This window comes from Spodoptera frugiperda, chromosome 21 (genome assembly GCF_023101765.2).
Source record: "Spodoptera frugiperda isolate SF20-4 chromosome 21, AGI-APGP_CSIRO_Sfru_2.0, whole genome shotgun sequence".
In the NCBI taxonomy this organism is placed as follows: domain Eukaryota; kingdom Metazoa; phylum Arthropoda; class Insecta; order Lepidoptera; family Noctuidae; genus Spodoptera; species Spodoptera frugiperda.
In genome coordinates, this window is record NC_064232.1 from 7,174,713 (window position 1) to 7,187,932 (window position 13,220).

The 13,220-nt window shown below is 37.4% G+C and overlaps 1 protein-coding gene across 8 annotated transcripts in view; it reads left to right on the forward strand.

Moving 5' to 3' along the window:
- Window positions 1–1,382: 1,382 nt before the first annotated feature.
- Window positions 1,383–13,220, forward strand: part of LOC118280385 (uncharacterized) — an 18,462-nt gene continuing 6,624 nt past the window's right edge. For 6 of the 8 annotated variants that reach the window (XM_050701968.1, XM_050701970.1, XM_050701971.1 and 3 more), the window contains exons 1-5: window positions 1,383–1,542; window positions 3,134–3,222; window positions 3,748–3,845; window positions 6,996–7,171; window positions 9,312–9,478. In XM_050701968.1, coding sequence (XP_050557925.1) covers window positions 3,134–3,222; window positions 3,748–3,845; window positions 6,996–7,171; window positions 9,312–9,478 — 530 coding nt within the window. In that variant the 5' untranslated portion in view covers window positions 1,383–1,542. Of the gene's footprint in view, window positions 1,543–3,133; window positions 3,228–3,747; window positions 3,846–6,995; window positions 7,172–9,311; window positions 9,479–13,220 lie in introns of all 8 variants that reach the window. The other 2 variants (XM_050701965.1, XM_050701972.1) reach the window with 2 other exon arrangements.

The following is a 13,220-nucleotide window of genomic DNA, read 5'->3' on the forward strand; positions in this document are numbered from 1 at the left end:
TTCAAACCCTTATAGAAATACGTTCATTCATTGATGATCAAATGATGAACCAAGGACGATGAAAATAACTATAAAATGTTGGAGAATAAACTATTTAATCTATTTGTCTTATTTACGAGGAGGCGAGTAAGTAGTCGAATAAAATTAGGTACCTATATAAAGGATTCTAAAAGTATCTGCCACGACTTTAATGCAAGGTAGTGTTGCTGAAGATTACAATAGTGAAGAAATTTCGTACCCCGGACCAGTTAATTTAATTTGAAAACATAAAGAAGTAAACATTGACTCTACTCTGCATAAAGTGGTTCACTAATACGCACGATGCGACAGACAGTGAAAGAGATAGCTCTTTCATAACACACGTACATAGATTGCACACGCTTCTCATGATGAAAAGTCCCTCTGTGCCTCGAAACCAGTAGAGCTTTTGTCCATTAATGTACGTGAGTAAACCGTGATTTTTTTCTCTTAATCTACTTTATTTGTTACTTTTTAGAAGTTAATCTATAAACATGTTTACCTATCTTACATGCTACAATGAAATTACTATTTTATACCAATTAATTTCTTTATTCATTCCGTCCGACTTAAATTAAATTCAACTGCAAACTGCAATTCATTATTCACAATCGAATCGAATCATTTTACTTTTTTATCTCTTTAAACTTACCTACCAGACAAGATATCGAACGGACATTCGCCATTTTATAAATAACACGTCTTATGTCAAGGCCGAAAGCCTTTTATCGAAACGATAAAGAGGGGCCATCTATGAATTACGTCACACGTTAAGGGGGGGAGGGGGTCAACGTAGTGTGACTTTATGTGACAAGGGGGCGGGAGGGGTTTTAAATTTCGTGATGTCAATTCCAATTATCATAATGTAACTGTTAAAACATGAACTTGCAACTATTATCGAAAAAGTCAAAAAATCTAGATTTAAAATTATAAAATGTGACGTCAGACTTACTCACAAATGTGACCAATAGGCTAGTCAAATTCAATACTTTTTTCGAAAAGTCAAAAACGATATTTTCTATGAACTTTGTATGAAATACTCTATTATGACGTCATCAGATTTTGACGTCAAATAGCAGACTTATTTCTAGAAATTTAGCTAGAAAAAATCAAAAATTAAGTAGTTCATCAAATTTACGAATGAGAGTGTGATTATTTTTGAATATTTTATTGTATTGAAAAGTTGTAATAATTTATTTTTGACCCAGTCATCATCCCTATTTATGAATGGCTCCTTATTTTCAATCCAATATGGAGTCTGATTATAATAATAATCATGAATCATACGACATACAATGGACACAAACACACGCACACACTCATAAATACTGATATATTCACATCAAATATTACAATCTTATATCTTCTACCGTTATCAGCCTTAATCCGTTGAGATAAGGTTGATATTTGATCGTATCAGTTCGTTGTTAAATTGGCAAATAGCACAGTCTTGTTTTTGCGTTCAAATACAACACATTTGTGTAGTAGTTTTGTTGTGGATAACACATATTACGTTTTATTAATGTAAGTAAATGATTATTGTGTGTTTTGACATATTAGTTATAGGTTTTTTAATATAATAATACTTGAAATACGGATTTTATAATACAAAGTGCGTTTTAGTTCGTTTTAAGTTAATAATTTTGTGATTGTCGCTTCGTTTATTTTTAATCTGCGCGCGGGAAAAGGTTTTGACAGGTTATGTTTTTTTTTTAATTTTTGTGTTGTTGATAAAGTTTTTTTTTATTGATAACCGATATTGCTTTATATTTTGTTTTATTTGTTTCTTTGATTAGTGTAATTTTACATATCACACTGCTGATTTACAATAAAATATTGAATTAATGTTGTTATTATACCATACAAGTTTAAATTCATATTTTTTGGTCAATATTTATTTTTGGTACAACTAGTACCGTAGTTATAATTATGATTAAGGCACTATAAATATATAATATCTACTGACGATACTTTGGGAACGTTACTAGTAGGTATTAATTAAGTAACTTGTTTGTTTTAACAGTTTGCACGAACGAAACATTAAAATAATCGAAAACCAACGATAATAAGGAAAAATTAATTGCCATTATTACATAAATGTTTAAGAAAAAATATTGAAAAAATATTTTATTGTGTAATTGGATAGAAGGGGCTATCCATTAATTTCGTCACACCTTAAGGGGGAGGGAGTCGACGAAGTGTGACTGACTTTATGTGACAAGGGGGCGGGAGGGGTCTTAAATTTCGTGACGTCACATTTCAATTATTATAATATAACTGTTGAAACACGAACTCGGAACTATTATGGATGGCCCCGAAATAAACTAAACATCAAGTACGACGGTATCTCTTTACTCGGATAAGAAAGAAACGATGCACTAAGTTCTTAACATATTATTATGAATGCTAATTGCTCATTAGTTTAACCCATTCACACAAACCTTACTAGTCATAAAGACGTGCACGACTTTATTCTACAGTGGCGCCATCTAGACAGCGCAAGAATTTACAATATAAACTAGCCGTTTTGTTTTTCTGTGACTTCTTGCTAGAACTGAGAGTTTTGGGAAACCGAAAACGATGTAACGCACTTGTAACAACTCCTCTAGTGTTGCGGGTGTCCATTGGCGGCGGCGGTTGCTTACCATCAGGTGATCTGTCTGAAGCGATGTGAAATTTATTTGTACTGCTCATGGTAAACGTGTGGCGCGGGATGCAGCACTGGGGATCTTAATGACATTACAAATGGAAATGTCTATGAGTTTGTGTGTAGGTATTTTTATTACTCAATCACGTCAAAACGACTGAAAGCCTCTTCTCATACGGAGAAGGTTTGAGCATTAATTGCCACGCTTGTTCAATGCGGGTTGGCAAGTTCAAACGTACCTATATAATAAAATTATGAATTATAAATTCAGGTTTTCTCACGATGTTTTCCTTGACCGTTTGTCAGTGGTGTCTAAATAATCTTAGAAACCACATATAACTCGGAATAAGACACATTGGTACTAATAACACATAGGATTCTTTTCATTCCAAGGGAACGTGGGTGAAGCCTCTGGCAGAAGTTAGTCATGAATAAAATGTATTATTAACTTGTACCATATTTGTTCAGATGCCGTGGGAGCGACCAGCTAGTGTGCCCATAGGACAGGTCTGGAGCAGGTTCAAAGGAAGAGAAAGAGATGGAAAACCGGCACACATGTAATGTATAGAATCATAAACTACACTCTTTTTGATCCCTGAAAGAAGTAGACAGAAGTTCCCCTATATACAATGTTATGAGTACACTTTTCACCAGTTATGTTATAAGTCCCATGTAATTTTTTTTAAGGGGTGGTAAAATCATCCAATGACTTCAGAAAGGAGAGTCATGTCCGAATACTCAAATGCTCATCAATTTTAAGCCGCTCTCAAAACTAGTTCTGTCCCTATCAATTCTTTATAAAATGATAGAGATAGCACGATATTTAAGTACAACTTAAAATTGAGTAGCATTTCAGTATTCGGGCGTCAGACTCTAACTGACTGGTCAGTAAGAGTTTGTCACTCCCACTCGCCTCGTTCAAGGCGGGAGAAGTAATAGAATATTCCTCAAAATAAAATCTAGTGTTGCGTCTGTCTATTGGGCGGCCCTGATTGCTTACCATCAGGTGACCCGTCTGCCCGTATACCATAAAAAACAGCAGCTCAAAAAACATAGTACCTAAGTATTCTTTGTGTTTCCAGGTACCAAATTAGAGATATGGATGAAAACACTAGAAAAATATGTTTAGACATGATGCAAGAAACATTTATACGAGACGAGCCACTATGTGATATATTAGGTAAGGGTTTATTCAACATACATACATACAAACTCGTACATTAACAACACTGCAGGACTATGGACTATCAATAAATCAGCTATCAAGTGTAGGAGAGCCATGCTTTGGCACGAATGGGCCGGCTCGACCGGAGTGATACCACGGCTGAGCAGAAAACCGAAGTAAAACAACGCTTATGTTGTGTTTCGGTTTATGAGTGCGGTTACCGAAGGCCCATTTCCCCCCCCCCCTTCCTAATTTTTATAATCCCGGATTCCCCAATAACCCTTAAATTCCTATCGCCCAAAAGACAGGCAACGCGCTTGCAACGCCTTTATTTTTTACGGTGTCCGGTCTCTGTCAAATGTGTAGTCCCTTAGTCAGGTATACGGCACCCGCGGGAAGAGATGGAGTGATAACAAATGTACTCTACCCTGACGTCACCAAACAGTGATCATCTCAGTTTTTTTTTATTAGATTCAGACGACTATTTGCACATAACGTAATGGCACCAATGATCGACAGTTTTAGAAGGTGGTGTGTTTGTTTCTAAGATTACGAGTATTTTATTATGTTTTAAAATAAAAGTGAAGTTGTATACGATAAAATATGTCCTTGAGATATGAATAGGCTATATTTTTATTTTTAAATATGATGTGGACTAGTATTAAAACCAAAAATAATAAATATTAATAAAATCCCCAATATTCGACACTAGAACTCCAATAATCGACACCCAGTTATCGACAATTACCAGTTATCGACACCCAGTTATCGACAATTACCAGTTATCGTCACCCAGTTATCGACTATTACCCGCAATGAGACAGTAGACTGATTTGATCTGATCCGGAGCTGCGGACTACCTAGCGGGTTTACCGGAGCTCCGGGTCGAAAAGCAGGAGAAGGAACGGGGCGGTTTTTAGTCAGTAAGAGTCTGACACTCCCTCTCGCCTCGACCAAGGCGGGAGAAGTCATTGGATAATTTTACCCCTCAAAAAAAAAAAAAAAGACTGATTTGATACATTAGTTAGACCGTAATCAAAAGGAACAATTCAGTAAGTATTAATTTATTTGTCTTTTATGTTTAGGTACTCATACATTGTTTTTATAAAATTTGTCAAGTCTAATAACACTGACTACAAACTTTAAAAATCTTCACCAAAATTAGCTTTAATCTTGAATACTGTTTTATTTTGATAAAACTATACACTCTGATAAGATTAAATAAGTACAAATTAGGGAAATCAACAATAGTTACATATTTATTAAAATTAATTAATTTTATTTAGTACTTGGCCCCATACTACAACCAATGGAAGTTCTTCGTGTTATTTTGTCATGAAGAGTAATTCATGGTACTCCGAAACGTTGCGCAGCCCTTGCTATCTTTTCTCCATTCTTAACAGTTTCAACTGCTTTTTCAATCTGGTCGAGAGTGTAGTTTTTCTCGGAGCCATCTGTAAGAATCAATTACCTATTACTGGTAACTTAAATATCTACCAATTCGGCAAAGAAAAGATGACCGTCGGTCACCGTATTCTCTTGTCAAATGTAACAAATAATTAATGGAATTGCAATGTGTCGAAATGGATAAGTATTTACCTAGTATTCATGACCTTTGACTTAAATTCAATATAAGTACTTAAGTCATAAAAAATTAAGCAATTATTTTAAATTCAAATCCAAAAATAATTTATTTCACAGTTAAACAAATTTTATTTTTATAACAGAAAGAATTATTATCAGTGTAATATATTTAATGTATAAAATACCTACTAAATTTAGTTTATAAAATGTATGTTCATTATTAAATGTAGTTTTTTTCTTGGAGACATCTGTATGAACCAATTATCGACACATTTCAATCCCATTAATCGACATCGTGTCGAATACTGGTAACTCTACTTTGATCAACCTAATTTAAATATCTAACAATTCTGCAAAGAAAAGAGAACCATATTCCGTGGTTACACAAAAATAATTTTAATAAAATTATTATCGACACTCGTCGATGATTGGAGCAAGTCAATTTCTGAGGACCAGTAATCGACACCGGCAATTTAGGTTAAAAAAATAACCTCCTAACTTTTTTTATAACATAAATCGATCTTATCATTCCCATAATACGGCTTAAAAACCATCAAATTAATATAAGTTTCAATATATGAAAATAATGAACATATTTTGTACTTACGTTCTTACAGAATCCGTTTAGAAATGCCGTTATTTTATGAGGAACACTTGCCGAACTAAGTTCTCACACGGCCATTTGTAAAAAAAAAGGCGGATTTCTTTCAAATTTCACTGGATGACAGCAGGAAGCGTATTGTCTGAGCCACAGTATAGCCATATTAAAAAATCGTATTATAACTCTTATTTTCTCTAATTAGAGAAAAAAATTGTCGATCATTGGAGCTTGTCGATCATTGGTGCCATTACGTTACGTCTTTTTTAGAAAATCATTCTATGTTTTCTCCCGCCTTGGGTAAGCGAGAGGGAGTATCAGACTCCTACTGACTAAATACCACCCCGTTCCTACTCCTGCTGTTCGAGCCGGAGCCCCGGTAATTCACTAGGTAGTCTGCAGCTCTATGTATATATATCAGCATACCATCTTAAGTACATATTGTATAAGTTTTGTATTTGCCCTTACTCAATAACTGGTTCTTGTGTGAACTCGTGCGCATTACCTAACGTCAAAACATACTAGCTGCAGCCCGCAGTTTCATTTGCCTTACCGACATTACATATAAACACCTTGTGTGTAATCTAGCGAGTAGTTTTAGTGTTTTATTTCAAAAAAACCAAACAAACAATCATGGTAGATATGATCCCATCCACTCGCACGAAGCGCTTCACTTCAAGCTTCCTTGTGCGAACTGCTAGGGAGTGGAACTCCTTGCCGGAGTCTGTGTTCCCTGATGGGTATAACCTGGGTATCTTCAAAGCCCGAATGAATAGGTTGCTTATGGGCAGACGTGCTTCATTGTAGGCCGCATCATCACTTACTATCAGGCGAGATAGCGGCCAAACGTCGACCCATTAAATGTAAAAAAAAACAAATCCGGTGACTTTGTTTAAAAAAAATGTACGACAGTCCCACTTGCGACCAGTCGACCAACGAGGCAGCATGTCACGGTTACTGACCAAAAATACCCTCAATTCCAGGTATAAACAAGGATCCAGTTTCCATAGCTACCATCAGATCGAATTGGGAGAAGTATGTGTCAGGGAACACCAGCTTAGCTTGCTTCACTGAAGTAGATGGACAGCCTAAAGACCTGGTGGGGTTCAACATTGTGCTGGTGAAGAGTAAAGATGATGAGGAAGAGGATTTTGATAAGGTAGGTTTTTGGTGGTGGGCAACTGGCTGGCGTAGGACGTGTCGCGGGTTCGTTTCCCGCACGGAACAACTCTTTGTGTGATCCACAGATTGTTGTTTCGGATTTGGGTGTCATGTATGAAATTGTGTGTTTGTAAATGCACCCACGACACAGGAGAAAATCCTAATGTGGAACAACGTTATTTAAAAGAAAAAGAGAATCTATTTTTTATGGGGATAGGATAGAAAGGCATACAAGTAGATGAATCACAGCTCACACATAGGACTTAGCTTTTATTCAAATATTCATGGTGCTTGGTGACTGGGCTACTCCCAGTTGTGCACTGCTTTGAGTGTGGGAGAGCCATGCTTCGGTACTGTTGGGCCGGCTTGACCGGAAACGGCCTCACAGAAAACTGACGTTAAACAACGCTTGCGTTGTGTTTCGTTGTATGACTGAGGTTACTGGACACCCAATTACCCCCCTTCCCAACAACCCTTAAATTCCTAACTCCCAAAAGGCCGGCAACGCACTTGCAACGCCTCTGGTGTTTCAAGTGTCAATGGGCGGCGGTGACTTACCATCAGGTGATCTGCAGCTATCAAACGGCTCAAGTTACATAATGTTATTTTACGGCAGTATACCTAATATCAGTTGACCTTGCAAGTGTTACAGATATCGATAAAACTATGAATGCAATTGATTGCAGTTGATAACATACGATTATATCATATTCTTTAATCGCTTTAAATAATATTGTACATTAACAAAGGAAGTGACGTTTTTTTAATATTTTTAATCCAGTAACGAAGTATCTAAGTCACGTCACGCCATTAGGCCCCACAGATGGGGCCCAGTAGGGCTGGGCGGGTTTACCTGGGCTCCAGCTCGAAAAGCAGGAGTAGGAACGGAGTGGTATTTAGTCAGTAAGAGTCTGACACTCTCTCTCTTCGCCCAAGGCGGGAGCAGCCAAAGGATAATTTGACTTTCAAAAGTGCAAGAGGGACGGAGCTATACAACCTACATAGCTCCGTCCCTCTTACACTGCTCAGTGATCAACCATTCTGACACAATTGTAATAGCAGACTAAGGCCCCTGGTCTATTTTAAATAAATAATTTTGACTTTGACTTTGATTGTCCCCCATCAAAAAAGGAGGTAGCTTATGTTGTTTACCACTGCGTGAGGTAAGTGATATTATCTATAAACTATCTCATCTCACCATCTGACACGGAATCAGTAATCCGTGGTATGACAACATATAAGTAGATTAGATAATAGCAAGGTAATATCTTGCATATCAGATCATTTTATTGCTACTTATAAATAAAATATGATCACCAACCAAGCTGTGTGGTGACTGCAGGTTCTTAAATCACCAATCCAGGGGCCTTAGTCTGCTATTACAATTGTGTCAGAATGGTCGATCATTGAGCAGTGCGAGAGGGACGGAGCTATGTAGGTTGTATAGCTCCGTCCCTCTCCCACTGCTCAGTGATCGACCATTCTGACACAATTGTAATAGCAGACTAAGGCCCCTGCTCTTCTAATCGGTGTTATAAGAGCCGAGCCGACTTGAAAGAACTAAATAAGGGTTAGGGGTGTGTTTTTTATTAAATAAGCCGGTAAACGAGCAGACGTAGCACCTGATGGTAAGCAATCGCCGCCGCCCATGAACCAGAAGCATTACAAAAGCGTTGGGCGTTAGGAATTTAAGGATTGTTGGGGAATCGGGGATTGGGAAGATTGGGAAGGTGGATAATTGGGCTTCTGGTAACCTCACTAACACAACGCAAGTGTCGGTCAATCACGTCTGCTTTCTGCTCGGCCGTGGTATCACTCCGGTCGAGCCGGCCCATTCGTGCCGAAGCATGGCTCTCCCACACTTAATATGAATAAAAATCAAAATTTCTAACTTATAATCTAATTTATAATCGACTGCACAGTTGGTGTGGTGGCTGGGCAACTGGCTGCCGTGCAACGTGTCGCGGGTTCGATTCCCGCACGGAACAACTCTTTGTGTGATTCACAGATTGTTGTTCCGGGTCTGGGTGTCATGTGTATGTGAAATTGTATGTTTGTAAACGCACCCACGACACAGGAGACAATCCTAATGTGGGGCAACGTTTTTTTAAAAGAAATAAAATCCCTTCTTTATACAGGTACAAGGAGAATCCTGGAAGAAGCTCCTCCGCACGTTGATCACAGCTGACGAGTTGTATGACGTGTTCGAGCACTACAAAGTGGACAGATACCTGACTTCCAGTGGACTGACTGTGCTGCCTGAACATAGGGGGCAGAATATTGGGGCTAAGCTGTTTGAAGCTAGGTTTGTTTAAACTTTAATGCAATCATACCGACGTACTTAGAGTTATTTATTTATTTATTTATTTCTTCATCACAAATACAGTGAATGGCGGACTTAATGCCTTAAGGCATTCTCTAACAGTCAACCATAGGGTAGTGCAGAGAAATGAAGCGGATCGATGCGAAGCCAAAACACAGGCACAAAAGAATAAATATAAGAATACAATGTACAATACATAATAATATAAGAATACAATACAATATATAGTACATATATATATATACATATATAATACACACAATACATACATGTAATACACATTACATACATATATGTACATACACATAATGGAGAAATAAGTTTCCTCAATTTCCTCAATTGTCTTGAGTCTGCCAATCTTTCATTATATGCTCGCGGACTTTAAATTTAAAGGAACTGCGATTTTTTTACTGCATTTAATGGTTACTTAACCCAGTTCTTAGATCGAGAAGACGTATTACCTGATGGTAAGCAATCGCCGCCGCCCTTACGCCCAATGGACACTTGAGACCAGAGGCGTTACAAGTGCGTTGCCGGCTTTTTGGGGGTTAGGAATTTAAAGGTTGTTGTTCGGGAATCGGGGATAGGGAAGATTGGGAAGGGACCCCCCTTCCTTAATTGGACCTCTGGTAACCTCACTCACACAACGAAACAAATAGCAAGCGTTGTTTCACGTCGGTTTTCTGTGAGGCCGTGGTATCACTCCGGTCGAGCCGGCACAATCGTGCTGAGGCATAGCTCTCCCACAATTTAAAGCTAAGCGTCCACAGGCCCGCATCGTACGCATTCCGTATGACGTCATCAGTACGCATCGCATGTAGGCATTGCCGATGATGCGGTCCGTACGATGCGGATCAGTGGACGCAGTTGTATGAGTTTCTATACAAGACTAACTAAAATCCGTTGCGTGCGATGCGTACGATGCGGGCCTGTGGACGCTTACCTTAAATAACTCTGAGTGCGACAGTTAATCTATTTATTCATGCAACTGGCTGCCACGCAACATGTAGCAGGTTTGATTCCCGCACGGAGAAACTCTTTGTGTGATCCACAAATTGTTGTTTCGGGTCTGGGTGTCATGTGTATGTGAAATGTATGTTTGTAAACGCACCCACGACACAGGAGGAAATCCTAGTGTGGGCCAAGGTATTTTTTTTTAAAAGAAGAAAAAAAATTGTCTGGAATCAACACTAGTCTGCCCAAATTCAGTGCCGGCGTCGTGAATTTGGGCAGACTAGTGTTGATTCCAGACAATTCGGCGGGGTCGTGATCGGGCGAAGGCCCAGGGCGACAAATTCTGGGGGGCGCTAAGTTGGAGTCTCTTGCCTCTCCTGGTGCAAACCCTCAGAACTGTGCTCTACGCTCTGTGCATATGCATATTTTATACGTCCGCGTCGTTGGCTCTGGGAAAGGAAAGATGAAATTCTTAATATAATTTTACTTGGGATCCGCAAAAAACTAACACTTGATATTGCTTCCCTCAAGTGAGCGCCACAATATTTTCGCCCGGGGTATCAGTGGCCCTTACGCCGGCACTGCCTAAACTAGAACCCCCTATCAATAAACTCATTCCCTAACTTCATAATCTAACATTGGTTAAAGGAGGACCAACTAACATCTTTAAATATAGAAAACTACAATGTAATTAGTAATTTCAGTAGAAAACAAATATTACATGGTGGGTCCCTAATATTAGTTAAAAATAGTATTAAATCTAAAGAAAGGAAAGACATTGTAGCACTGTCAGTTGAACACACCATTGAGTTGTCCTGTGTTGAGCTGGATAGACATGTTGTAGTTTGTGTTTATAGACCACCTAATTATCAGAATCTTCCTTTATTTGATTCTGTCATGGAGGATGTTTTAAGAAAGGTTTCTACTAGTCACAAGTCAATAATTGTTTGTGGCGATTTCAATATTAATTTATTAGAAAATAGTACAAGCAGTATGGAATTGTTAAATTTGTTTGGATCATTTAATTTAAAAAATGTTTTTTAGAACCAACTAGAATAACATCCTCGACTGCCACCTGCATTGATAATGTGTTTTGTAATTGTGATTACAAAGAAAAACATATTATAAATAGCTTGCCATCCGACCACTGTGGACTGATGGTTGCGTATAGCTCTTATTTACCTTTGCTAAAAACTCAAATAAGATTTAGACAAACTACACTTAGAAATTTGGAGAAATTAAACAATTCTTTAGCTAGTAAATTAAGTATAAAAACATTTGATATTAGTAATGTGAATAAGTTGTACAACGATTTCTTTGAATTATTAAACAAGGAATTTAACAATATTTTGCCACTCAAAAATAAAGATATTCATACCAAATTTGTATTTAGCGATTGGGCTACTGTAGGTATTCGAAAGAGTAGAAATAAACTTTTTGATCTTTATGGCATGAAACCATATAATAACGACCCCCATTTTCAACAATATGTAACATCGTACTCAAAGACTTTTAGATTAGTGTGCAAAGCCGCAAAACGTCTTTATATCAGCAATAAAATAAAATCAGCTGATGACAAAATAAAGACAACTTGGAAAATTATACAAAACGAGACTGGTAGGAAAAAAATACATAATTCAGAAATTAAATTAAGATCTGAAATTGGACAAATTTCTTCAAAATGTGATGTAGCACAGGAGTTTGAAAATTTTTTTACTAATATTCCTATTAAAATAACTAGAGATTTAAATTCTTCAGCTACACTCTCAGCTAGTTTGCTTAAAAAAATGTAAAATCATGTCAACATGACTTTATTTTTCAATATACGAATCCTCTAGAGATCGTAAAGGTCTTTAAAGAAATTAAAATAAAATCAACTGAAGATCTTTGGGGACTATCAGTGAAAGTCTGCAAAACAATTATTCAAACTATAGCGCCCTGTCTGGCTATGATTTTAAATAAAAGTATAGATGACGGTGTCTTCCCTGATCTTATGAAATATAGAAAAGTTATCCCACTATTTAAAAGCGGCGAAACCACAGAACCTAATAATTATAGGCCTGTATCTATTTTGCCGGTCCTTAGCAAAGTGTTTGAAAAGTTGATACTGTCTCAGATGCTTCATCATTTTAATAAAAACTCCATCTTCCACCATCAGCAGTATGGTTTCACTAAAGGTCGTTGTACAACTGACGCCGGTGTTACTTTAATGAAAGAAATATTTGGTGCCTGGGAGGAAGCACAGGATGCCATAGGTGTTTTTTGTGACCTCTCAAAAGCATTTGATTGCGTTGACCACGAGACACTTTTGCTGAAATTAAATCATTACGGGATTAGAAACACTGCGCTCCGTCTATTGAAATCATATCTAGGAGATAGGCAGCTAAAAGTTCATATTAACGGTGTTAATTCACAAGGGTCTGAGATAAAAATGGGCGTTCCTCAAGGTTCAATATTGGGTCCTTTCCTCTTTTTAGTGTACATAAACGATTTGCCACTCATATTCGAAAATGAACCAAAAATGGTTCTGTTTGCAGATGATACATCACTGATTTTTAAAATAGGTCGACGTACGAATAATTTTGACGACGTGAACAGCTCCATTCTTCGAGTCTATGAGTGGTTTACTATTAATAACTTGGCGCTTAATGAGAAAAAAACCAAATGTATTAAATTTTGCTTGCCAAACGTACAAAATAACGAATGTTATGTTGCTTTGAACGGACAAAAGTTAGAATTTGTTAAGGAGACTGTATTTTTGGGTATCACA